At 38.4% G+C, this 20220-nt stretch overlaps 1 protein-coding gene across 1 annotated transcript in view; it reads left to right on the top strand.

Annotated features, from left to right (window-relative positions):
* Positions 1 to 20220, top strand: part of LOC139976769 (sushi domain-containing protein 2-like) — a 33244-nt gene that overhangs the window by 10529 nt on the left and 2495 nt on the right. The window contains exons 4-18 of the mRNA XM_071985509.1: positions 1309 to 1548; positions 2516 to 2662; positions 4139 to 4289; positions 4644 to 4910; positions 7435 to 7744; positions 8271 to 8552; positions 8851 to 9116; positions 9869 to 10024; positions 11265 to 11444; positions 12367 to 12521; positions 12927 to 13059; positions 14789 to 15052; positions 17791 to 18006; positions 18758 to 18928; positions 19696 to 19814. Coding sequence (XP_071841610.1) covers positions 1309 to 1548; positions 2516 to 2662; positions 4139 to 4289; positions 4644 to 4910; positions 7435 to 7744; positions 8271 to 8552; positions 8851 to 9116; positions 9869 to 10024; positions 11265 to 11444; positions 12367 to 12521; positions 12927 to 13059; positions 14789 to 15052; positions 17791 to 18006; positions 18758 to 18928; positions 19696 to 19814 — 3057 coding nt within the window. The remainder of the gene's footprint in view (positions 1 to 1308; positions 1549 to 2515; positions 2663 to 4138; positions 4290 to 4643; positions 4911 to 7434; positions 7745 to 8270; positions 8553 to 8850; positions 9117 to 9868; positions 10025 to 11264; positions 11445 to 12366; positions 12522 to 12926; positions 13060 to 14788; positions 15053 to 17790; positions 18007 to 18757; positions 18929 to 19695; positions 19815 to 20220) is intronic.

Below are 20220 nucleotides of genomic sequence, written 5' to 3'. Positions count from 1 at the left end.
AACACATTCAACTGACATGTCCACCCCACTATATGATAGCTGATGGCTTGGGCTATGACAACACATTCAACTGTCATGTCCAACCCACTCTATGATAGCTGATGGCTTGGGCTATGACAACACATTCAACTGACATGTCCAAACTATACTATATACTAGCTGATGGCTTGGGTTATGACAACACATTCAACTGACATGTCCAACCCACTATATGATAGCTGATGGCTTGGGCTATGACAACACATTCGACTGACATTTCCAACCCACTATATGATAGCTGATGGCTTGGGCTATGACAACACATTCGACTGACATGTCCAACCCACTATATGATAGCTGATGGCTTGGGCTATGACAACACATTCGACTGAAATGTCCAACTCACTATATGATAGCTGATGGCTTGGGCTATGACAACACATTCGACTGACATGTCCAACCCACTATATGATAGCTGATGGCTTGGGCTATGACAACACATTCGACTGACATGTCCAACCCACTATATGATAGCTGATGGCTTTGGCTATGACAACACATTCGACTGACATGTCCAACCCACTCTTTGATAGCTGATGGCTCGGGCTATCAAAGTAAATTCAACTTTGGTCTCATTGACTTTTTAGATGCAGAGCTAAAAGAGCTGAAAGTTTAGCAAAGTGCTCCCCTTCTAATCTGCCAGCTGTTGCTGCGGAATTTTCTTGTTTCACCCAGGATTTTCTAAAATGCCTTAAATCAAATTCAATCCCCCAGATTGCTTTAACAATCAGTACTTTATTTCGTTCTCTTCAACATCCAAGCATCAAAAGAATAGTGATGAATTAAAGTAAGGGTGAGAAAACTCCCCAAACATAAGTACAGTAGATCACTTTAGTGCTTGTTCCGACGTTTAACCTTACACTACTCTAATAGTGGTATACCTTGCCTAATAATTGGTAAGATTCTTGCACAACTCCCCCAATATTCCCTCTATGAGTACACTAGCATTCTCTTGTATCTACCATTCAGAAGTCGATACAATCCTGTTTCTAACAGGATTTATAGTTATATTTATATTGAAACACGTTCTCAACAACTTAGCAAGTATCGTAATCTGTGTTCGAAAGTTAAAGGTCAACTTGTTTTACTCTGTCCACCGCTTCGTATAATGATATAACCTAGGTTTACCTCCAGTTATTAAATGGCAGGGAAGTATTTCACTAGGATATACAATTATTTGTTGTATTTATAATTGTGTATATAATACGGTAGGATGTTCATAATACCTTCCTAGCTTATTTATTTTGTGTTATTTAAATCTTTTTCCAGGATGGTACTTTTGGCACCGATATTTTAATTGCGCCATTTTGGGCTGATGTTGATACATCTAATGGTCGTGGAAATATCTACTACCGCCAATCAACAGATTCTCAACTTTTAAATAGTGTGAACTCTGATGTAAGAGAAACGTTTATTTTATACTCGGACTATTCAGCCGTTTGGGCTTTCGTTGCTACCTGGGATGATGTCTCATTCTACAATCATAACACAGCTTCAGCCACAGATCCAGTAAGTATGAAGTAGCTCAGTAGTATATATATATATATATATATATATATATATATATATATATATATTATATATATATATATATATATATATATATATATATATATATATATATATATATATATATATATATATATATATATATATATATATATGCATATATATCGATTTTTCGATTTTTGCCCGAAGCCCAAAGGCAACAAGATATGAACACTGCGTGCGGAGCGCACTGATTTATTTTCCTTCCTGATAAAACATGAATAAAGTCCAGCCACCCCCCCCCCCCTCCGCTGAGAGAGTGTCACACAAACTGACCTGTATGCAGTTTTTTGGACATAGAAGGTTCGAATGATTGATTATATAGCTTAAAATTGTTATCAATAAATCTGCTCACTAACATTTCGCACCGTAGAGCATCTCTGGCGGGCCGGACGCAACCATGCGGCGGGCCGGACTGTGGCCCGCGGGCCGTAGGTTGGACAACCCTGGTCTATACAGTATATAATATACGATACGCTGCGATAAGAAACTGGATATACCCTATGGACGTAACATTCTTGTTCCATTTGCATGATTCTGATTGGACAATTAATCTTGTTATATTTACATGATTCTGATTGGGCAACCAATCGCAGAGAGTCACATTCATAATACTATAAAAGTAAAAGTTATTCCATTTTTCTGGTCGCATTGGATCGAATCGCATATATTATGTAGTAACTACAGTAGTGTGAAAGGTGCTTCAGGTGATATATTTGTTTACTTCTTTGTTTCTAATATCTTCACCCATACCGAAATTATTACAGCCCTTCGATCTCATGTAAGCTGAAAGTACCATTGTTTCAAGTTAAAGTCGAAAGCACATACAATTTTTAAGTTTGCGCATCCTTATGAATTATCCTTGATTGATTGTTCATGTGAATAAAAATTCATATCATAGTTTGATGTTATATTGCGTATTCTCCAGAGAAATACATTCCAGTTGGTTTTAACAACTGACGGCATCCAGTCATTTGCATTTTTTCGCTACCAAACAATAAAATGGGAATGCGGAACAAAACTAGAAGGAGATGACGAGACAGGACTGACAGATATTCCAGCACATAATGCAGTGGTAAGAAACAATGGGGGACGAGGGGGGGGGGGGGGGGATGTACAGTAATGTGTAGGTAGGAATTAAGCAGTATATTAACCGTCTCTCGCACAAAACGATCTATATAAGTATAGTATATCTATTTACTTTCTTTACAAGTGGTAAAACAGCACGATTTCTTCCTTCCTAGTAAGCTCCTCAATTTAAAGAACACAACCCCTCCTTACTCCTCCCACCATACTGTTCCCCACCTAAATCCTCCCCACCGTACTCCCCCACCTTACTCCTCCCCCACCTTACTGATATTCACCTTATTCCTCCCACCCCTCCCACCTTACTGCTATTCACCTTACTCCTCCCCCACCGTACTGCTCCACATCTTATTACTCCTACCACACTCCTCCCCGCCTTATTCCTCCCCACCATACAGCTCCCAACTTTACTACTCCTACCTAACTCGAACCTACCTTACCCCTTCCCCACCGTACTGCTCCCAGCGTTCCTCTTCCCCACTTTAATCCTCCACACCTTACTGCTCCCCAACTTACTCTTCCCCATCTTACTCCTCCCAACCTAACTGATACCCCACCTTACTCCTCCCACCTTACTCCTTCCAACCTTACACCCTATACCTCCCAACCTTACTCCCCCACCTTACTGATCCCCTCTTTGCTCCTCCCACCTTACTCCTTCCAACCTTACACCCCAAACCTCCCAACCTTACTCTTCCCCCACCTTACTACTCCCCATCTTACTCTTCTCAACCTAACTGATACCCCACCTTGCTCCTCCCACCTTACTCCTCCCAACCTTACACCCCATACCTCCCAACCTTACTCCTCCCCACCTTACTGATCCCCCTCTTTGCTTCTCCCACCTTACTTCTTCCAACCTTACACCCCAAACCTCCCAACCTTACTCTTCCCCCACCTTACTCCTCCCCATCTTACTCTTCTCAACCTAACTGATACCCCACCTTGCTCCTCCCACCTTACTCCTCCCAACCTTACACCCCATACCTCCCAACCTTACTCCTCCCCACCTTACTCGACCCCACCTTACTCCTCCCCCACCTTACTCTTCCCATCTTACTCCTCTGAACCTAACTGATACCCCTCTTTGCTCCTCCCACCTTACTCCTTCCAACCTTACACCCCATACCTCCCAACCTTACTCCTCCCCACCTTACTCCTCCCCCACCTTACTCTTCCCATCTTACTCCTCTGAACCTAACTGATACCCCACCTTGCTCCTCCTACCTTACTCTTTCCAACCTTACTCCCTATACCTCCCAACCTTACTCCTCCCCACCTTACTCCTCCCCCACCTTACTCTTCCCATCTTACTCCTCTCAACCTAACTGATCCCCCTCTTTGCTCCTCCCGCCTTACTTCTCCCCACCTTACTCTTCCCATCTTCTTTTTTGGCGACACAGAACCTCTTTTCTACAAATATCCTAACCTTGAACTTGATTTCATGTTACTATTTTATATCCAGGTCGGATTTAACAAAGGCGATGGACTAACGACTTACAATGATGTCTTTCCTGAAGAAGTCCTTGATCTTCCAACATCATCGAATGTCGACGTCCCTGGTCTCTTTGCCTACCAAATTGACACCGATATGATCCCTGCCGGATGTGACAATGGTAAATACTCAACCTCCACACATCTTCAAGGAACCTAGTTGATGAGTTGAAAAGAAAGCAGGGCAACGTTTTCTAAAACATATCGTAAACGGTTAAGTATGAAAGTAATCTTGTAAGTTGTAAGAGTTTTAAGATTTTGGAAAACATTATTACCACATATGCAACACACGTAGATAGCAATTGTAAATATGTATAAACTATGTTTGACACTCAGCAGAGCATTATCATTTTACATACGGTTTACACATTCTTATCTTTTATTTGTACATATTTTCCTAGTCTTTGATGTTTCTGTATATAAATATTTTTATATTCATAATGACGAAAACTAAATAAAATGATATTTGATTTCAGGTGTCACGTTTTACACATATCCAGTATATGGGAATATGTTTGGTGGAGAAAAAGTTTATCTGAATGGTCCGTGTTGGGGTATAAACCAAGGACTAAAGTGTAAATTCTTGTACAATGGGAACGAGCTACAAATATCTAATGGCACACAGGTGGACAGGCAGACTGCCTACTGTATCCCGGAACCTTTCTTCATGGTAGGAGAAATCGATCTGGAAGTATCTGTCGATGATGGTATCGACTGGATGTATACAGGAGTATACCGAGTAGGTGGGTAGATAATGATATCATCTATATACTGGATTTATATAGGAATTTATGGAGTAGGTGGGTAGATAATGATATCATTTATATACTGGATTTATACAGGGGTATATGGAGTAGGTGGGTAGATAATGATATCATTTATATACTGAATTCATACAGGGGTATATGGAGTAGGTGGGTAGATAATGATATCATTTATATACTGGATTTATACAGGAGTATACAGAGTAGGTGGGTAGATAATAATATCATTTATATACTGGATTGATACAGGAGTATACCGAGTAGGTGGGTAGATAATGATATCATCTATATACTGGATTGATACAGGACATACCGAGTAGGTGGGTAGATAATAATATCATTTATATACTGGATTGATACAGGACATACCGAGTAGGTGGGTAGATAATGATATCATTTATATACTGGATTGATACAGGACATACCGAGTAGGTGGGTAGATAATAATATCATTTATATACTGGATTGTTACAGGAGTATACAGAGTAGGTGGGTAGATAATAATATCATTTATATACTGGATTGATACAGGAGTATACCGAGTAGGTGGGTAGATAATGATATCATCTATATACTGGATTGATACAGGACATACCGAGTAGGTGGGTAGATAATAATATCATTTATATACTGGATTGATACAGGACATACCGAGTAGGTGGGTAGATAATGATATCATTTATATACTGGATTGATACAGGACATACCGAGTAGGTGGGTAGATAATGATATCATTTATATACTGCATTGATACAGGACATACCGAGTAGGTGGGTAGAAAATGATATCATTTATAAACTGGATTTATACAGGAGTATACCGAGTAGGTGGGTAGATAATGATATCATCTATATACTGGATTGATACAGGACATACCGAGTAGGTGGGTAGATAATAATATCATTTATATACTGGATTGATACAGGACATACCGAGTAGGTGGGTAGATAATGATATCATTTATATACTGGATTGATACAGGACATACCGAGTAGGTGGGTAGATAATGATATCATTTATATACTGCATTGATACAGGACATACCGAGTAGGTGGGTAGATAATGATATCATTTATATACTGGATTGATACAGGAGTATATGGAGTAGGTGGGTAGATAATGATATCATTTATAAACTGGATTTATACAGGAGTATACCGAATAGGTGGGTAGAAAATGATATCATTTATAAACTGGATTTATACAGGAGTATACCGAGTAGGTGGGTAGATAATGATATCATTTATATACTGGATTGATACAGGAGTATACCGAGTAGGTGGGTAGAAAATGATATCATTTATAAACTGGATTTATACAGGAGTATACCGAATAGGTGGGTAGAAAATGATATCATTTATAAACTGGATTTATACAGGAGTATACCGAGTAGGTGGGTAGATAATGATATCATCTATATACTGGATTGATACAGGACATACCGAGTAGGTGGGTAGATAATAATATCATTTATATACTGGATTGATACAGGACATACCGAGTAGGTGGGTAGATAATGATATCATTTATATACTGCATTGATACAGGACATACCGAGTAGGTGGGTAGATAATGATATCATTTATATACTGGATTGATACAGGACATACCGAATAGGTGGGTAGATAATGATATCATCTATATACTGGATTGATACAGGAGTATACCGAGTAGGTGGGTAGATAATAATATCATTTATATACTGGATTGATACAGGACATACCGAGTAGGTGGGTAGATAATAATATCATTTATATACTGGATTGATACAGGACATACCGAGTAGGTGGGTAGATAATGATATCATTTATATACTGCATTGATACAGGACATACCGAGTAGGTGGGTAGATAATGATATCATTTATATACTGCATTGATACAGGACATACCGAGTAGGTGGGTAGATAATAATATCATTTATATACTGGATTGATACAGGAGTATACCGAGTAGGTGGGTAGATAATGATATCATTTATATACTGGATTGATACAGGAGTATACCGGTAAGTGGGTAGATAATAATATCATTTATATACTGGATTGATACAGGAGTATACCGAGTAGGTGGGTAGATAATGATATCATTTATATACTGGATTGATACAGGAGTATACCGGTAAGTGGGTAGATAATAATATCATTTATATACTGGATTGATACAGGAGTATACCGAGTAGGTGGGTAGATAATGATATCATTTATATACTGCATTGATACAGGACATACCGAGTAGGTGGGTAGATAATGATATCATTTATATACTGGATTGATACAGGACATACCGAGTAGGTGGGTAGATAATGATATCATTTATATACTGGATTGATACAGGAGTATACCGGTAAGTGGGTAGATAATAATATCATTTATATACTGGATTGATACAGGAGTATACCGAGTAGGTGGGTAGATAATGATATCATTTATATTACTGGATTGATACAGGAGTATATGGATTAGGTGGGTAGATATTGATATTTGATATTTACTTATCCATAGTCTTTCCTAGTCGAGTAACAAATGTTGGAAGAGTTACGAGGGAATCGTCAAACTCAGATGCCTGGTCGACCGCAGGTAACAGCCTCTCCATCACATGGAGCATAGATGAATTTGAAACCACCGATGTCCTGGATGCTCATGTACTGGCGTACAGAGAAGACGGAAGTGCTGGTCCTCGATGGGAGGTGGTCTATACCATAACTACCGAAGAGACAAACGATGGGTCCATTTCATTCACTCCTTCAGCTGTCAGCGAAGTAACAGAGGACAACGCATTCGGTCTGATACGGATACAGCCATCAAATGGAGGGTAAACCCAATCATTGGAAAAAGCATTAGGCTGGATTTAATGACCACATTTATAACATTTGTAAAGTGAAGTGATGTCAAGCAAAGTTTGCAGTTCAGTTTAGTTGGTTTAATACTTTTATACGATTATTTACTGTAACCCATTCAGGTCTGAGAGAGATAAAATTGTTCCTATTTTTCATCATATATACGCAATGGGAGCTCCACCTTGTCATGTATGGCGTTAACATTAATTTAGATTATTGGTTATGCATATACCCTAATATTAAAACCCCTGGTGTGAGATTACACAAATAATCCAGTAAATTATCCCAACAGAATACCCACAGACGCACACAAACAATCGAAGAAAAAAAACAAATAATCACTGATACAATAACTTCTCATTCTGATTAACCTATGTAAGATAAATTTGCTCTGAATAAAATCTTTTGAATGAATATAAACACATTTGCTTGTTTTCACTTGTTACTTTTGCCATTTTACTTTTATTTGACAATGCGACAATTATTGTCCTCATTTTCTAGGATAGGACGGAAGTTGTACAGTACTGAACATGCGTTAGGATATATTTTGGAAGAGCAATACCAGGAAAACCCAGTACAGTGGTCTAATGATAAATGTATTGACTGGTCATCGACAGACAATAGTGCCTATACCAGTAGTCTTCTCGCCTGCCCGTGTACCCTTGACCAAGCTTTAGCTGATTCAGGGAGGTTTCAGCCGGACACTGGATGTAGCATGTTCTCTGGTAGTGTTTGCACATACCATGTTGGGGCAAAACACTGTGTCAGAAGTGTGTTTGCTAGGTGAGCTTTACAATATTTACAGCAAACCGTTTATTTCGTCAAGAATCTTTCCTGCCACATGTGATACTCTTTCAGTACCTCAGCTGCCTTTTGAAACATGTCACATATATTGAACAAAATACATGTATATTACGTACAGAAGTTATAGCATATCTTGTGTAAAACACTGGTACCCGTGGCCTTAAATACATCACAGAAACTATAAATGGATAGGCCGATAAATTATTCATATTCGATCTTGCAGTCTATCTACTAAGTGTTAAACATATTCCTCTTTCACCAACGTCATTCTCCATAGCACCGACCATGCAGGTACACAGTGTTGCTATGATGTAGAGGGCTCACTAATGTATGCAGGGGACTCTGACCAGGGTAGCACCAATGATAGGTCCCATGTATGGGGGTCAGCTCCTTACCTACAGGCTGATATGGTACCGTCTCTTTCACATTGGAAACATGATGTCATTACCTTCTACTATTGTTGTCTATGGGGCACAGACTGCAAGACGTATATGGAGAGAAGAATAACTATGGACTGCTTTGATTATGAACCGCCAACTCAAGGTAAGCTTACTTAAAATACCTTTTACAGATGAGATCAAGCACCAAAATGCTCAAATGAAGTAAAGTCGATATGTTTACTAGACGCATGTTGAGATTAACGTTTGCATATTCGACTTAAAATGTCTAATTGTCGAGATAAAAAGGTCATATTTCTTCAACGTTTATTTCTGTACGTGCGCAAAGCCCGTCGGTTCTCTATTACCTTTCACTACCACCCTCTACTATACAGAACGTGCGCAAAGCCCGTCGGTTCCCCATTACCTTTCACTACTACCCTCTTCTTCATATCTGAACCAGGCCAGTCTCTAGAGAACTTTGAACTATCTCAGGCCCGTCAATTATAGAGTCTGGACTGCTAATCCTAAATCACAGACACTTAGGTGACTTACTTAGAATCAGAACATATATGTCAACAATAAATCGCTGATATTCATGGCCTCAATTTACATGTTTACAATGCATTGCACTGTCAAATGTCATGCTAGGGTACTTTATGAATGGTGGACTAGGATATACAAAACATGGATTATCATGAAAACAGGTATAAACGGAGAAGTCGACTCTATCTTCAATTTCGACTTTTGAAGCGTATTTTAGCACATTTTAATATCTGTGTATGGTAAATTTCGTATACTTGGTAATCACCTTAGATTTATCATTGAGTTATGTCATATATGATCATATTATTTGTTTTCTATTGACCTTAAAAGTAGAAAGCTGACTTGTTTTCTTCTTCTTACATTTTGCGACAGCTGCGATGTTTGGAGATCCACATATAATTACTCTTGATAATGCTAATTTTACCTTTAATGGTAAAGGAGAGTACACTTTACTGGAAGTTGATAGTGAGTCATTCCGATTGGACGGAAGATTTGAAGTTATACCTGCTTTTTCGAGCGGTGTTAATCGTAAGCATTCCTTTTCTTTTTCTTTCTGTTGCTACGGAAACCAACCTAGACCGTGCTAAAGATCATACAGTGTCGAATCTTCAATTCCTTACAGTAACACACATCTTGACTGGAGTTGGAGTAGCCAGGATGTACAGTCACACGTATATAAGTATTGATATGTCCCTTTGCTGGGAACATAAACCGAAGGCATACGAACAGGGAAGCAATACATAGAGGGTTCATGATATCGAGAAGTTTTGAGTATGTCTTTGGCTTGGCCTCACCCTGACTCACTCCTCTCCGTCGTTCCTGTCTGTCGCCACCTTATTCTACATCACTGCTTCCACTTAATTTCGACTCTTGTTTTGTGTGTGCATTGTTGATAATTGATGTGATACATCAGGTTCCAAACATTTAGAAGTTGAGCCTATTATGTGAAATATCAATGAACACACTGAGGACACGTTGCAATGTTAAAATCATTTACGACCGGACCACTCACAAAGCAGGAATAGTCAATCAATTGTTGACGTAAATCACAGAAATGGCGATTCCAACCTTAACGTTGACTATCAATTATTAAAGTGAGAGCTGTTTATGGCTCGGAAAAAATTGCATCACACCAATGAGTTGTTGGATACAAATATACATTAATCGAACTAAAAACTAGGGTCAGTTCTCAATATGACTAAAAGTGGTACCTCCTGCTCCTAGTACAAGGGACGTTTAAGTCATTTTAATGCCCCCTGCTTCCTGCACAAGCTACTCTTAGGTCATTTTAATGCCTAATGCATCCAGTACAAGATACGCTTAGTACATTTTAATGCCCCTGCTTCCAGTACAATATACGCTCAGTACATTTTAATGCCCCCTGCTTCCAGTAAAAGCTACTCTTAAGTCACTTTAATGCCTCATGCTTCCAGTACAAGATACGCTCAGTACATTTTAATGCCTTCTGCCTCCAGTACAAGATACGCTTATTATAAGTCAGTTTAATGCCCTTGCTTCCAGTACAAGCTACTCTTAAGTCATTTTAATGCCCCTGCTTCCAGTACAAGCTACTCTTAGGTCATTTTAATGCCCCCTGCTTCCAGTACAAGATACGCTTAGGTCAGTTTCATGCCCCCTGATTTGATTAGTTGGTTGTAAATTGATAAGGAAAACATACAGATAATTATTGCATGGTACTTAATAAATACTAGTTCACGATTGTGTGTTTTGTAATAAACCGTTATACACTTCATAATACTCTCCGTAGAACAAGACGGTGCAACAGGAATTACAGCTGTTGTTATGTTAGATGACTATTCTGACGTGTTACATGTTGAGAAGAATAACTTAGCAGGCTTGGCTCTCTATCGTGGCGAGCATACCGACCTAGCCGTTACTGATTGGGAAAGAATTGTATTCAGAGATCAAACGTGGCTAGATTTACCAGGTTTGTATGAGATCAATAACGCTAGAAATTAAGGGGGGGGGGGGTTGCAGAATTATAAAAGGTGCACATCTCACAAATGGAGCATTATTATACTTAACAGAGTGCCCTGGTGTACAAAGAAATGTAAAATAAATTTGATTAAAAGTCATGTTATATTGATAATTGTTGATGTCATAATGCCAATAGGATGTTGAAGTGTTTGCTCTCTTTTTCTTTGGTATTTTGTGTTTGTGTACTTTTATTCATAAGGCAGCCAGACGGTTAAAGACAATATTTACAAATAAAAACAATGCAATAAATAGGTTAAGTTAAATGATTCAATGTGAAAGATACATATATCGATTAAACATTGTAATACTTAAAGACAAACATACACAAATAGCAACACGTGTGGCTAGATGACGTCATACGAAGACTTGACCAAGTCTTATGTAAAGGAATATTAAACCTGTTTTATCTCACAAATGGAATCAAATGTTCTTAACCATTTGGGAAAGCTTTTCATGACTGTTATCTCTATCGCAGAATCAATAATGTTTGGGCCTGTGTCTCCTAAATGAAACTTACAATTTATTCGTAAAATCAAACAAATATATAGAGATGACACCGCGGATGTGATAAAGTACTGTGTCCAAACAGTAAACAGTGTTCTTGATCTGACTAGTAACTGAATGCATCTCGACAGAAACTAAGCAAGACAAGGCAGAGTGATTTCATTACTTTCACATTAGTTAGCTATTATTGTGGTATTATAAGACTGTACTTTTCTTGTATATGACCATACATGTAAATCTTTCGTTCAATCTATAATTCTCTTTAACTTGAGGTGTGTCTATCACCATCAACAATGATATGATATCAGATCAAATTATTACGTCCCTAATCGTGATGTTCGTCAATATTGTTTTCTTAATTTCTCTAGGTGTATCTATCACCATCAACAATAATTTCGAGTCAGATCAAATGATTACGTCACTAACTGTGATGTTCATGGAGAGTCGAATCGGTGTTAATGTGACCAGCGAAGAGGATCAAAATAACTTAGCTATATCAGTCATTCTTCCACCGGACCTGAAGGTTGGGTTTTCCGATGAATACACCTATACGCAGCTTAAAATGATAATTTCGCTTGATTTTATAAGATATTGGGATAGTTTCAAATGTTGGATTTGATGACTATAGAGACCTGAGTTCTTTCTGTCGTTTGGAGAGTATTACTAACATACCACTCTATCATAAGAATACACATATTTAAAGTCCGCGGTTATTGTTATGCGTTTATCTGACTGTTCATTTGGTTTTATATTGACCTGTTTAATTCAGAGACAGCTATTTTATGACTTCAGCGAATATTCTATCATTAAGTCCTAAATGTTTGATACTTTTACCAAATTTTAAATAGTATAGTATCATATAAAATCTCTCTTTCCCTATTCTGCACAATTCGATTAATTCCTGGAAATGCTGTAAATCATTATTTAGGGATCCAGCGGTGTACGTGGCATGCTGGGTAATTACAACGATGACCCCGATGATGACCTTCGGCCAAGGTCAGGATCTGTCTTGGACCCAAATACAGCCTCTGAGGAAGAAATTTATGAAGCTGGCTTAACATGTAAGTAAACTATTCAGACAAAATAATATATAATATAATACACCTAACCCAGATAGATTGCTCCCCTAATCCAGGTATGTCCTCATCCACTGAACCAGGTACGTCATACCCCCTTACCCATGTAGTTACCTCCCCTAACCTAGGTGTGTCTCTCTTCCCTTACCCACGTATGTCTCCCATCCCCTCACCCAGGTTTGTACCTCCCATAACCTACGTATGACCTACCTCCCTTAACTCAGGTTTCTACCTCCCCTAACCCATGTTAGTCCCCCACCCTAACCCAGGTATACCCCATTCCCTAACCCATGTTAGTCCCCCACCCTAACCCAGGTATACCCCATCCCCTAATCCAGGTAGCTCCTTCCTCTATCCCAGGTTTTCCCTCAACCCAGGTCTCTTAGAAAATAGGTCAACAGGCAAAACGATTTAGAACTTCCCAAAATATATTGCTCTGTATACCCACAGTTTTCAATTGATACACATACTTGCAAACTAAAGTCAACATGGAAGAAGTAATAGATAACCTCTCTAAATATATCCAACCTCCTCCCTCCCTCCCCCTCCCCCCACCCACCCCCCCGTCCTAATAAAATGGCTATAAGCTTTCTTTGTTTTAAATATGTCGCTTAATAATGATTGATATTCTGTGTCTAATTTTTACTATGTACATGCTTTTGCTGATGAATATTAAAGTTACAATTGAACAAGGCACCATAATAGAAGTAGACCTATGAAAAGTATATTGCAGCATTTTAAGCAGTACATTATAGTCTACTTACAAGTATTCTCCTTCTACTGTAACATTTGATTGTTTTCATTTTGTAAATTAATCTCCATATTGTAACTCTCAGCGGTCATCGGTGATGCATGGTGACTTACATGTAAATACTTTAAATTGTCATGAAATATAATTTATCAATTCTTAACCACAAAGAGGATGCATACATGTGTATACCACAAACATTTCATCTCATTGTCATTTGCTTAGAAGGAAGGCCTACAACAGGGCCTCAGTCGAGTTGCATGTTAGGCTTCTTAATTTAGCAGTTAGGCCTATATAGACAAACAGAGCAGACTGTCATCTTAGTCTCAACAAAGTTTGTTATCACCATTACTTGAGTTCTTTTTTCCTACCTTAGCAATTGGATATAGCCTAGGCCTGATTACCACTGTTGTATTAATACAACGATAACTTTATAGTTATACTACTACTAGTAGTATCAGTACTAGCTAACTTGTAGCTAGGCTATGCAAGCCATATGCTATCGTTCGTCTGTGTCTCTGCCAGTGAATGCTAAAAGACAACCGGAGTCTTGCGGTAATATAATACTGATCTATGAAGACTTCGGTAATATCCTACGAGTTGTATATTATTTGTTCAGTTATGTGTTGTTACGTCCCAGCAGTACACATCGTAAAACTATTTTTAACAGAAGTGGCTCTCAATGCTGAGCATATTTTCCAATTTTTATTATAAGTATCTCTAACAATTTGGAAAATTAATTCGGCAATTCATTGTCTAACGTTCAGACTACGTAAAATGCAGGGTAGGTTGACGCTTTTGGGTGAGCTGCTGATCTCCGATTTGCTGCAAGCGACAAGTCGGAAGTATATTCTATGTATACATTTCTGCGTGATATATCGCTAGCTTTATACGCATAAATGGTGACGTCACAGGTTTCTAACTTCACTGACAGTTAAACTAAATCGAATTTTCTTTTTTCCTCAGGGGAAACGGTATACCCAATGTTATTTCGATATAGCGGTGGCAAAACCCACGCAGATTATCAAAACAGTACCGTATATAATCCAGTATTGGTGGCGCCAGACGAGTCAAGTCTCTCTTCATCTGAACAGTCTACGATGGAAAACACGTGTGGAGATGTAGAGCAATGTAGATTTGACTATTTGGTAACACGTGATCAAGACTTGGCATCTTCTACTGCCACCGTGGTGGAGCACTACTATTGGGCGGATGACGTCATGATGAAAAGTACGTTCATAACAAGTAAACATTTATGAGCTAATTTTAAATTTACGAACATCCCACTGACCTTTATTTTATGATCTACATGTCTGATCTACCTCTATGATCTACCTGTCTGATCTACCTGTCTGATCTACCTGTCTGATCTACCTATTTGATCTACCTGTCTGATCTATCTAATATACCTGTCTGATCTACCTGTCTGATCTACATGCCTGATCTACCTATCTGATCTACCTGTCTGATCTACCTGTCTGATCTACCTGTCTGATCTACCATTCTGATCTACCTTTCTGATCTACCATTCTGATCTACCTTTCTGATCTACCTATCTGATCTACCTCTATGATCTACCTGTCTGATCTACCAATCTGATCTACCTGTCTGATTTACCTATCTGATCTACCTGTCCTACTATATAATGTACCTGTCTGATCTACCTGTCTGATCTACATGTCTGATCTGTCTATCTGATCTACCTGTCTGATCTACCTATCTGATCTACCTATATGATCTACCTATCTGATCTACCAATCTGATCTACCTGTCTGATTTACCTATCTGATCTACCTGTCCTACTATATAATGTACCTGTCTGATCTACCTGTCTGATCTACATGTCTGATCTGTCTATCTGATCTACCTGTCTGATCTACCTATCTGATCTACCTATATGATCTACCTATCTGATCTACCAATCTGATCTCCCTGTCTGATCTACCTATCTGATCTACCTGTCTGATCTACCTGTCTGATCTACCTGTCTGATCTACCTGTCTAATCTACCTGTCTGATCTACCTATTTGATCTACCTGTCTGATCTATCTATTATACTTCTCTGATCCACCTGTCTGATGTAACATGTCTGATCTACCTATATGATCTACCTATCTGATCTACCAATCTGATCTGCCTGTCTGATCTACCTATCTGATCTACCTGTCTGATCTACCTGTCTGATCTACCTGTCTAATCTACCTGTCTGATCTACCTATTTGATCTACCTGTCTGATCTATCTATTATACCTCTCTGATCCACCTGTCTGATGTAACATGTCTGATCTACCTAATAAACCTGTCTGTTTTACCTGTCTGATCTACCTCTCTGATTTACCTGTCTGATCTACCTATCTGATCTACATATCTGATCTACATATCTGATCTACCTATCTGATCTACCTATCTGATCTACCTATCTGCTCTACCTATTTGATCTACCTGTCTGATCTACCAATCTGATCTACCTGTCTGATTTACCTGTCTGATCTACATATCTGATCTACATATCTGATCTACCTATCTGATCTACCTATCTGATCTACCTATCTGCTCTACCTATTTGATCTACCTGTCTGATCTACCAATCTGATCTGCCTGTCTGATCTACCTGTCTGATTTACCTATCTGATCTACCTGTCTGATCTATCTAATATACCTGTCTGATCTACCTGTCTGATCTACATGTCTGATCTAACTATCTGATCTACCTGTCAGATCTACCTGTCTTATCTATCCGCCTGATCTACCTGTCTAATGTACCTATCTGATCTACCTGTCTGTTCTACCTGTCTGATCTACCTGTCTGATCTACATGTCTGATCTACCTATCTAATCTACCTGCCTGATCTACCTGTCTGATCTACCTGCCTGATCTACCTGTCTGATCTACCTGTCTGATCTACCTGCCTGATCTACCTGTCTGATCTACCTATCTGATCTACCTGTCTGATCTGCCTGTCTGATCTACCTCTCTGATTTACCTGTCTGATCTACCTATCTGATCTAACTGTCTGATCTACCTATCTGATCTACCTATCTGATCTACCTATCTGATCTACCTGTCTGATCTACCTGTCTGATCTACCTCTCTGATTTACCTGTCTGATCTACCTATCTGATCTAACTGTCTGATCTACCTATCTGATCTACCTATCTGATCTACCTATCTGATCTACCTGTCTGATCCACCTGTCTGATCTACCTCTCTGATTTACCTGTCTGATATCAAAGACCTTTACTCTCCCACCGACCTACCTCATATTTGCTAGCCCTACCTCATCTACCTTAATCACCCACAGCAACCTATCTCTTTTATCTTAGTAACCAATCCTAACATACTTATCTAATCTTTAGTTACTTACCCCAACCTACATCTCTGATCTCAATACTGTCTTTACTAACCTAGCTCTCTGACCTCACTAACCTTTACTAGCCTACTTCTCTGACCTCACTAACCTGAACTAAACTACCTCTCTGATCTCAATAACATTTACTTGTCTGATCCCACTAAACTTTACCACCCCACCTCTCTGACCTCACTTACCCTTACTAGCCTAATTCTCTGACCTCACTTACCATTACTCAACTACTTCGCTGACCTCACTAACCTGAACTAAACTACCTCTCTGATCTCAATAACATTTACTTGTCTGATCCCACTAAACTTTACCATCCCACCTCTCCGACCTCACTTACCCTTACTAGCCTAATTCTCTGACCTCACTTACCATTACTCAACTACTTCTTTGACCTCACTAACCATTACTAAACTACCTCTCTGATCTCAATAACCTTTACTTGCCTTCTAAGTTTTCTGATCCCACTAACCTTCACTATCCCACCTCTCTGATCTCAACTACCATTCCTCCAATGATAGGGCCATGATGAAGGTTCAAGCACCCGGTGTTCTACTCTTTCTTGTTTAGTTATTGATTATACTATTTCACATTTTCTGTTCATTGCAGTGACTTCATGTCCTTTCTTCGACACTCCGCGTAATGGGAGCAAGACATACTCACAGATGGAAAACGAAGAGGTTGTATCCAATGACATGAATAACTTTGTTGGTACCACGGTGATGATTGAGTGTGGCGAGGGGTCCGTGCTAGTTGGATCTCCGGAACGAACATGTCAGGAAAATGGAGAATACTCAGGCTCAGAAAACCCAACTGATTGTATTTGTGAGTTACAAACTTGAACTGCCCTTAAAGACTACTTAAGTATTCCATTCTAACAATGAACTAACTTAAACGTCACTCTATACGTCTTATACGTCACTCTACAGTCTTCATTTACTTGAATATTGTATAGTAAATATTCAAACAGTCTTCACGATGTACTGGTTCGCACAAACTTTGGCCCAATCGAGCGAATGTTAAATGAACGCTAGTCACGGGTTAACTTTGTCATCTCGACCAAAACAATAACACACAACGGGACACCTTTTGGTTTCGATTTTCTCCCACAGTTCGACCTTTGCGAATAGGCCAAAGTTTGTGCAGTAGGTCATCGTAATAATTGTATTATTTACTACACAATAGTAATGAAAAGATATTATTTAGACCGTCAGGATTGATTGCATAATTGGGAATTAAAGTTCCGAATTGCGAATATAATCATACTTAAACAGTTTGACTTCATATATATGACTTATTGTACTTCCATCTTCCTAATCAGTATCTTATTATTGGCTTAGGCCTATTGTACTTCCATCTTCCTAATCTTCCTAATCAGTATACATGTTTGTAGCGAAGGTTAGTGAAACTGCAATATCATTTACAAAAGCAGGTATTGTAGGCTATCAACATTAACAGATAATGATATCTCAGTATATCACATGAAACATGCCTTCTTTTGTATTACTACTCACAACATGTGGTTATACTCATATTTAAAGATTGTTTGTCAATATCTTTGTATCTTTGTTTGCAGTTTCTCCCTGTGGCAGTCTCCCTGCACTGGAAAATGGTTACATGTCCTACTCAACTTTTGAAGAAACACAGATTATAATAGTGACATGTGATGACGGTTACAAATTAGAGGGCGCTTCACGACACGAATGCAGTGGCGATGCTTGGTCTGGATCAACCTCCTCTTGCGTTGGTCAGTAAATGTCTTTGTTTGTTATGTGTTATGTGGTAAAGTCATTAATGGTTCAGTCTCGTTTAAGTAATACTATGTGAGCTGTGTATTGTAGGCTACAATTAGCCTTCTAAAGCAGGATATGTACATCAAATATTAGCCTTCTTAAGCAGGATATGTACATCAAATATTAGCCTTCTTAAGCAGGATATGTACATCAAATATTGGCCTTTTAAACCAGGATATGTACATCAAATATAAGCCTTCTAAAGCAGGATATGTACATCAAATATTAGCATTCTTAAGCAGGATATGTACATCAAATATTAGCCTTCTAAACCAGGATATGTACATCAAATATTAGCCTTCTAAAGCAGGATATGTACATCAAATATTAGCCTTCTTAAGCAGGATATGTACATCAAATATTAGCCTTCTAAAGCAAGATATGTAGTTCAAATATTCCGAACGTACAGCTTGAATCTCACGAAAGTAGTTAACAAGTGACTTTCAAGGTTTTGAACATTGTCACTAACTCACGATATCACTGAAGGGGCACGTCACAATGCCATGCTAATTACGAGATATCGATAAATAGACGAGGTGAAGTTTACACCAGACGATAAATAAATCCTCATGGTTCATCTTTTATGACAGGCCTAGTCTTTTACATATTCTGAATTCAACTGCATGAAATAAAGATTACTTGTTCTAAACATCTTTTTGGTTTTCATGTTCTGTAAATGACAATATTAAACATTTTTTTCACAATTTCTTTTCTTTCTCAGATGATAAAAATGGCGGTAAAATAGCCGGTATCGTGATCGGGAGCATTGTAGGAGCAGCTCTTCTGATTGTCTTAGTTATTCTTGCAATTCTCTACTTGCCGAAATATTTGAAGACACCGGTAATTCATGTTATTTAATTCAAAATTATTTACCTAAATAAATCACCTGTTTAGGCAGACCCGTGATAACATGATATTATGGAAGGTCATCAGGATTGAACCTTATTATGGTGACAAATGTTGGACTCCCAAACTACAAGTTCATCAACATTCTATTACAATTCTCAAGAATTTTTCCTAACTGAGACAAGGAATTGTTTAATTTAAGACTCTTACATATCTCAAATGAATTTGGAGATAAAAAAGCACCTGGTTTCAATTTTTACGTCATGAAGCTGTATTAAATCGACCTCAGAAAACAATGTCACAATGTTCATAATGTGATTCAATGTTTATATATTTAAAATAAGTTTGAACGTAGATAAAAAACTAATCATCTTATCATTAATGTATTCATTGACTGATT

The sequence above is a fragment of the Apostichopus japonicus genome, chromosome 12, assembly GCF_037975245.1.
Source record: "Apostichopus japonicus isolate 1M-3 chromosome 12, ASM3797524v1, whole genome shotgun sequence".
In the NCBI taxonomy this organism is placed as follows: Eukaryota; Metazoa; Echinodermata; class Holothuroidea; order Aspidochirotida; family Stichopodidae; genus Apostichopus; species Apostichopus japonicus.
This window is presented reverse-complemented; position numbering and strand designations above follow the sequence as displayed.